The sequence below is a fragment of the Acanthisitta chloris genome, unplaced genomic scaffold (genome assembly GCF_000695815.1).
Source record: "Acanthisitta chloris isolate BGI_N310 unplaced genomic scaffold, ASM69581v1 scaffold12933, whole genome shotgun sequence".
Lineage (NCBI taxonomy): Eukaryota > Metazoa > Chordata > Aves > Passeriformes > Acanthisittidae > Acanthisitta > Acanthisitta chloris.
Window position 1 is genome coordinate 46,966 of NW_008666760.1, and position 8,248 is coordinate 55,213.

Consider the following 8,248-nt stretch of genomic DNA (forward strand, 5'->3'; position numbering starts at 1 on the left):
GATCAAACTTGATACAAGACTTTACTGAGTTTAGCTCTTCCATCTCGTTTTCTGTAGCTGCATATGCTATCAAAATTGATACAATATCTTTTTAACAGAACGTTAGAATTTTTCATTTAGAATTTCTGTTTCCTTCAAAACAAAACAGATTGACCAGCTTCCCACATACACGCATACTTCTTCAAGGCAATTTAACACACAGGAAAGATTTCTTTAGTCCATATGGTTCTGAAAGACTCTTACTAAAAGCTGGATATAATTCTCAAAGGGAGATAATATTCCATACTGTGTGAAGGCAGCTTTTTAATCACACATGACTCTTTGCTGTTCTCTGATGTAATTAGTGTAGATCAAGTTATGGTACTGTTGGGTCTGTCAGTGTTTATTTTCTCAGAGCATACATTCTGAAAACCTCACCCAGCTCTGAGTCTTAACATTTCTTTGTGATTAGGAACAGTTCTTGTAGGCTGCCCAGCTGACTGTTTCTGGATACAGTTTGCAGTACTGTGTAAACAGCTAACAAAACAATTTTCAGCACTTCCAAATGAATACTGCAATTCAGTTTCATTGCAGAAGCATTTAAAAATCCTCAGGAGCAGGCATGTTGTTCTGCAGCCCATAAATTATGCCATTAAGTGACCACACCTCTCAGCTATACATGTCTCTTACTTTAGCAATTCAGATAATCTTTGTCGTTTTGAAACTTCTGCTAAACTGTCAGTATCTTATGCTTCAAGTTTCAGCTGTGAATTATTTTCGTTTTTCAAGGACCTTCCATCTGAATGCTATTATAGATTAGCTGACTTACTCTTTTGAATAAACTTACTGTGCATCCCTAATTCTAAAGAGTCTACAGGCTAAATTATCCTTTATGCACACCACTGGACACAAATTAGAGCACAGTGATATGCTTATGCCAGAGATGAGTCAGGGATGTAGAGCTGTTATTATTTGAATTACTTCTCTTTTCCTGCTGGTGCTATGCAGGTGGGAAGGAATGCATGGTCCCAGGGTTTTGAGCATTGTCTTTTGAGTATATGGACCAGAAAATAGATAAGGCTTTGCTTTTAAGCTGAGCGAATTTGTTACTGTTCACTTTCAGTGATGTCTATAGAACATATTGCCGATTTTCTAGGTACTTTTTATAAGACATGAAAGGAACGTGTTTGTGCTGCTGTTTGGCATGGAAAATGTTTTCTACCTACCAAGACTCCTGTGTAAAGTATCCACCAAAGAATTTTTTTGAAGTTTGAGTTAGACTGCAAAAACCATGAAAAGTTAAAAATTGACTCAATTCTTCTCTTTATCTGGGGTGTTTAGATTAGACTTCAAGACTTTCTTCAGGAACTGCAAGTGCAAGAATTTGCATTTTTCTTCTGCACATTAATGGAAGGCATAAACTTCCTTAAAATACCATGATTCCTGGAACTGGGACTTTAGAAGCTTGGCAAACATTGGGAAACTTGCAGTAAAATTCATAAAAACTGGAAGGTCAGCAAAGGCTTTTCCTTTTAAACTCCTTTTTTCACCAAGCAGAAGGAGGATTCCATTTTCATGACATAGTATCATGACAGAGCAGTTGGGAAGCAGGAATTGTTCCCTTGGAGACATTTCTTGAAAAACATGGCTCATGCTGAGCTTTTGGGTAATTTTTAGCAAGTCCCTAGAACTGTCACCCTCTAGTTCATAATCTGAAAAAAAATTGTGTTTGTTTCACAAAAGTATTAAGTGTAGCAGAACGTATTTAAATGTTTATTTCTTCAAAACTTTACTGTCTTCAAAAAGTAACTTCTCTTTATTACTGAAACACAGCAAAGATTTTTTTAATTTAAGTTTACTTTGACACTTTTGGTTATTTTTTATTTTAATATGCTTATGGGTTTGGGCTTTTCTTTTTGTGTGGAAGAAAAGCAGTCTCTGGGGACTTACTAATATTGATAATATTTTGGATGGTGTGAAAATCCTTGTTGTCCTAACTGAGGAAGTTAGAAGCACATTTTTTCAACAGAACACTCAAAATGTGCTACCAACAGCAAGTCTGGGGCAGATCTAGAAAAGGTTAGAGAAACCAATTTGTCTTGTAAATATGGTGGTCTTGATTCAAGTATTCTTCCATATGCATTACTACAAATATATGTGGCAGTTCTGCATGAACTGATTCTGCTCATCTCTTCCGAGGATTTTACCCTGAAATGTACCCTTTCCTAGAAATTCTAGATTTCTCAGTTAGAATAGCAAGTTGAAATGTATGATGCATAAATTTTTATTTGGAGAGTCAGGAAGACTAGACTTGTGTCCCTTTGTGAAACAAGTATTCCAAATTGCAAATTAACAAAGTCTGCAACTGAAGTCAGTAGATTCCCCCAGTCTTCATACAAATGTAAAAGAGTACATTTAGTGGAGGTAGCTTGGTACGCATCTGTAATGGAAACTGCAGATTGAGCTCTGGGAGGCAGAAGCCCCAGGCAAAAGGCCATGAACTGCTGTTCTTTTACATAACAAAGGGCAAAGTGGCCTGTGGCCCAGCCAGGTGACCAGACACTGAAGTGAAACACAGCAGGAGCCAATGACCCTCTAGACTTTCCCACCCTTAGGCTGTAAAAAGCCCAGGGTTTGCTCGGGGTCCCTCCTCAAAGGCACCAACTCAAACTGTTATTCTATTATTTCGTTGTTATTTAGTTTGCACGATGTTTAAATCATTTTAAGGATCTGGTCTTCTGAGGCTCTGCTATGGGAAACCTAGAGCTGAGCCGGTAAAGAAACCTGGTCTGACTGTGTGTGTGATATGCGTTGCTGCAAAGGGATTTCGGTCCCAGCCAGTCGGACTGAGAAGTTTCCTTAACACAAAATGACAAGAGCTGGCATCAACCACATGATGCTTGCCAGGGTTAGAAGCAAAAATCGTGCTAAAAATGGGGACAGAGAGGTTTGTAAAGCCCTTCTGTAAGCTTTGTTAGTCACGTAACAAGTTTTACTCCATTAGAAGCTCTTTGTTTTTGTTAGAGAAAAGGAAGACGGACAAAATGCTACGTTTCTAGAAGGAAAGAAATATTAACAACCGCATGGCACAGTCACATCAGCTTCTTTTTGGTAATTTAGAGTACTGTTCTAAACAAAAAAGCCTGCTCCAAATGACAAAACTTTTTTTAGTCTGGATGATGGATGGACGAGAACTTCAGTCATGGAAATAAAGATGTTTGGTGCATCTTATCTGCTGACAAGAAATTTACTCTTGACATTTGACTTCATGTTTTGTCAGAATAAAAGAGGCATCATCTCAGCCCAGGCGAGAATACCAGCCCAAGCCCCGAATGAGCCTGGATTTCACAACTGGTGACAATACTCAGCACAATGGAGGAATATCCCATGCCACCACACCCAAACCATCAGGTAATGGCAGTAACAACGTGAGAAGCATGAGGGCACCTCTGTCTGAAGTTTCCTGCCAATGCAGAAATTGCATGGTTTCTTCTGGAGATTAGTTCTTCAATTGTGAGGGAAAAGGAGAATGAGTATAGTAGAGGAGAGAGTTAATTGAACTGTTGTTTCTTTGTAAAGTGCTCATTCCCCCAGGCTGGAGAACAGGGATGGATTATCCACTGCTTTAGATATGTCTTTGGGTCAAAAATTTCTTTAGACCTAGAAGCTCACCTTGAAATACAGATCTTTACAAAATTGGCATTTAGGAAACTGAAATAACAACTGCAAGTTTACCATGAAAATGCAGAACACCGAAGGCCCCCAAACCTCCATAACCTTATCCTGCTTTTTAAAATCAAGTGTTACAACACAATAAGCCTGAACGTAAAAATCGCGGAAAAGAAAATTTAAGCCATCTGAGCTATTTTCTTTGTCCAACTGGGAGTGACACAAGCAAGATTAAGCATTTTATGACTCTGCATAATTAATATCTTAATGAAATGTGTATTTCATATCAGCGTGTACTAAGAAGTTCGTATTATTTTTTTACCATAATTGTCTGTTATCCCATGTTAAGGTGAGGGCTGTCCTCTGTCCAGACGCTGATCTCAGTTATTCTAGTTTACCTCAGTGAAGGCTGCTAGCACATTCCACCTTGTAAGATGGAATTTTTCCACGCCATCTTTAATCAGGATTTCCTTCCTTGTCATCACATCCTGATGTTAGATCTTTTCTCAGGTATAGACAGCAATAGTATCTCCATTTGGCACCTGCAAATGGAAATTATCTTACATAATGTTGCGAACTGCTAGCAATCTCCTCACTATGCTAGCAAGGAAGATACAAGGGAGATTCCATGTGCAATGAGTGTGGCTTGAGTCTTGCATGCTGAAGCCACTGATTTTCTTCTGCACTCCTTTTTTGTAGTGTCATGAACACTTGTCTGTGCTAAGGCAGTGCAGACTGATGTTCCTGTGTTTCTTCAGCATTCATATTTTCCTGTTCAGAGAGCGGTATTTAGCATTTTCTTCAATAGAGGTTCTTCCTTTTGAAGTGTTTATTGGTTTCAGAGAAATGCCTTTTTCTTTGGAAATTCTTTAATGTATGTTTGGGTTGATTCATTCAAAGAGTTTATTTGCTGAGTCTTCTAAATTTCAGCTGAGAGCAATGAGGATGCCAAACATGTTGTAAGGCTTGTCGATGCCAGCACAATAGTCTTTGTGACAAAGAAAGCAAAATATGCTGTGAGCAATAGGTAAAGAAATAAAAAAATTTCACTACAGAATTTAATAAATTGAATCTGGTATTTGAAAAACTTGCTCCATTTATATCTATAGAAACAGAATATTTTTGTTCTTAAATAGCTCAAGCATGAGCCTTCTAGCCATAGTGAGTGGTTGAAATGAATATGCAAAAACTTTAAATCTGAAACTTATTCATCTTGAAGCCAGTATACATGAAAAAGCAGAATATGTATTCTTAGAACTGCCATTATGGTGGAGTGGCATATCTCGGTTCATTCAGACCACTGGAAGTGCATGAACTTTTACTATGGAAAGTCAGGTAGGGATATGATTTCTTACAATTAAGTGCTGCTAAATCCTAAATATTTTGACCATTAACAATTTTGCTTTTGGTAGACTTGAAGCTATAAAGACTTCAGGGGGAGGGAAGGGGGAGGCTATTGTTCATTTCATGTAACATATGAAAATGTCATCTAACTAATGACTTCTAATAATATTCATTTCCCATCCTAAAGAGTTTATGGTCAGATGTTCATAAACTAACATATTAGAACACTCTTGATTTCCAACTTGTTCTGGCTCTATCCTGGTGGCCCTGCAATCAAGTGTTTTGTGGGAATGGGGAGGAAAGGTCTTTGGAAACATGGTATTAAAGTTCAAATGAATAGGAGCATATACAGTGGTATAGCTGTAGCAGTGAAGTTTCAAAAAACAGAGTCATATCTTCATTGTTGTTTTAAGCTACTCCTTACACTATCTACCTGAGGTAAACAGAGACAGTATCTCTGTACTGGTAAAGCTGAAAATACTTTAAAGCTTTTGCTTCATTTTTTGTGATTTGTAAACAGATGAAAATTAGGTTCCAGATGGATCGTAATTGTGCTTCTGGGGTGGGCTTGATGTAGCTTGGTTCTTTTGGGATTCTCAGACATTTACTAGCAGTCATATATAGTAACTGAAGGCTGCCAAAAGCTAATAGCTGTCTTCTAAATTTGGTTGTTAGCAAAGAACAGTCATCAGCTTATAGATGACACCAGAAGCATCAAAATCTGTCATAGGTACAGTGGTAAAATGGATACTCTTAAGTGTTGAGACTTTTAAGCACATTGTCTCTTTATGTTTCTTTTCCATAGGTGTTCACATGGATCAGCCATGCTGCCGAGCTCTGTATGACTTTGAACCAGAAAATGAAGGGGAGCTGGGATTTAAAGAGGGTGATATCATTACCCTCACTAACCAGATTGATGAAAACTGGTATGAGGGAATGCTTCATGGCCAGTCAGGTTTCTTCCCCATCAATTATGTTGATATTCTAGTTCCTTTACCCAATTAGGATGGCTGATGCACCACCTCTGGCACAGATAGTTGTGTCAGTACCACTGCTTTCAAAATGCTGCTTCTTACACCTTACAAGTGCAAACTGCAGTGGTTAGAGTCATCGATTCCTAATGAGCGTCTTTGGTTTACGTGTTGTCATACTACGTGGTGGTGATGCGTTGTATCTTCTGAGCCGGCATAGCGTGGATTAGTTTATTGACCATGCTGGTCTGGTAGTAACCAGAGCCATTAGTGAGATGAAACTGGGGAGATGACGGCAAGCAAAGCAGGTAACTCATAGTGAAGTAGCAGGAAGTGAAGGTGGTATTGGGAAGGTAATACCTATCACCACCGTATTACTTTTCAGTCTTAGTTCTTTATAAAAAGAGGGAAAAGTTCTTGCCATTCCATCTTTCCCTTCCTAATGATACAGTTCACACAGGTTTAACATTGACTAATCAGAATTGTATCTTCCAACCAAACTGGCTGGCTGTTCTCACAGAGACAGCATAAGTGTAGGCCCTCTGGTTTCTCAGAAAGTGAACCACTGTACTGTGTGTCCTGCTGCTCTCTGCTAATTTTTATATTCTTAATTATTGTTGAAAGGCCTGTTTCCATCCAGAGGTAAACTGTAAGCTATTGAATGGGGATTCCTGTAGTAAAACCCTTGGACCATAGACCACCTGAACTTGCCCTTCAGGAACTTTTAGCATGCTCACCAAAATGCCAGTAAATGGGCAAGATGGGGAATAAAACTGGCATTTATTTAATGTTTCTTGTCAAGTCTTGGCACAAAATGTTGCTGCTTATGCACCAGATATCCTTTGTAAACTCATTCACTGAGGAATACAATAACCAACCAAACATGACCCTCACTTCATTTGTTTCTGTCTACCATGTGTTCTTCGAACATCATTTGTGCATACTCTCTCCTCAATGAGGACAAAATAAAACATGTTATCTTTTTGAGCAATTAAAGACATGCGGCTGTATATGCAAAAACATTTCCCATCTGTTTAGTTGGTTCTTTTGTTCCTCCTTTCTGCACTTAGTGTGTACAGTGCTGTGCCTAGCTTCTTGGCATTCTTTTGGTAACAGTTGCAGAAGTTCTGTTAGTTTAGTTATCCAGAGTTCTATTTATCTAAATTGTACAGACTCTTATCAGAGGTTTAATGTGCTGCTTCGAATGTGCCACTTCAGTACTGGATGATGTGAAATGAAGACAATTCCCTACTGCTTAATGTATAAACTATATCATGGAAAGTATTGTTATTTCAAATAAATGCTGAGAGAATAACTAGAATAACGTTGTGGATTATTACTTTGTTGCTTTAAAATGTGTTGTGGTAACTTCAGCTAACAGGAATTTCATTTCAGAAAGCATAATCCTCATTTCCTGCAAATGTGAAAAATACTTTTTTTATCGTTATCACTTTGCTTCAGTCACATAAAACTCATACATATAATGGCCCTCATAAACAAGATAAACTGAAACATTAAATTAATGTCCTGATGACCAGCATGTGGTCTTGTGGATACAGAATGCTAGTCTTCACAAGCTCCCGAGTAAGGCTTAAAGACATGGTAACTTCTAATTTATTTATGGGTTGAAATAAAATCAGGGAGATTATCACAAGCAAAACAGACTTGACATGGAGAAAACTAATTTATACCAATTAAAGTATTTCCATGTAGTGAGAAACAAAAAATACAGACATTAAACTATCACTTTTCCCATCCTGGTTTCCTGGCTCAAATTCACTCCTGACTCCTCCCCACCAGCAGAAAGGGACATGGGTAAGGGGAGATTTGTGGTCAGTCCATAACAGATCCTCTCAGCTACTTCTTCCTCATGGTTTACCCTGTTCCAGTGGTGGGTCCCTGCACACACCTCAGTGTGAATATCTGCTGGTATGTCATGGACCATCTCCACCTCATACTTCTTCAGCCTTGGTGTTCACTCTGCTAAGAGTGTTTCTCACTCTTATTTTTCTCCTGCTCCTGTCTCTACCCTATGCATTGTCCCTATGCACATTGACAGAGACTGACAGAGTGGAGGAGTCTGTCAGAGATGGTACTTCATTCAAGGCTAAGTTCAAGGACAGACTGGACAGGGCTCTGAGCTATCTGGCCTAGTTGAAGATGTCCCTGCTCATTGCAGGGGTGTTGGACTAGGTGACCTTCTATGGTCTCTTCTAACCCAAACTTATTAAAAAATACAGAGATATATAAGCAGAGATATGGATGCAACTCCTGTAACTTTTTAT

The 8,248-nt window shown here is 38.6% G+C and overlaps 1 protein-coding gene across 1 annotated transcript in view; it reads left to right on the plus strand.

Moving 5' to 3' along the window:
- SH3GL2 (SH3-domain GRB2-like 2) overlaps positions 1–7,287 on the plus strand; it is a 20,760-nt gene extending 13,473 nt beyond the window's left edge. The window contains exons 7-8 of the mRNA XM_009072267.1: positions 3,260–3,390; positions 5,798–7,287. Of these exons, the coding sequence (XP_009070515.1) occupies positions 3,260–3,390; positions 5,798–5,997 (331 nt within the window). The 3' untranslated portion in view covers positions 5,998–7,287. The remainder of the gene's footprint in view (positions 1–3,259; positions 3,391–5,797) is intronic.
- Positions 7,288–8,248: the final 961 nt, after the last annotated feature.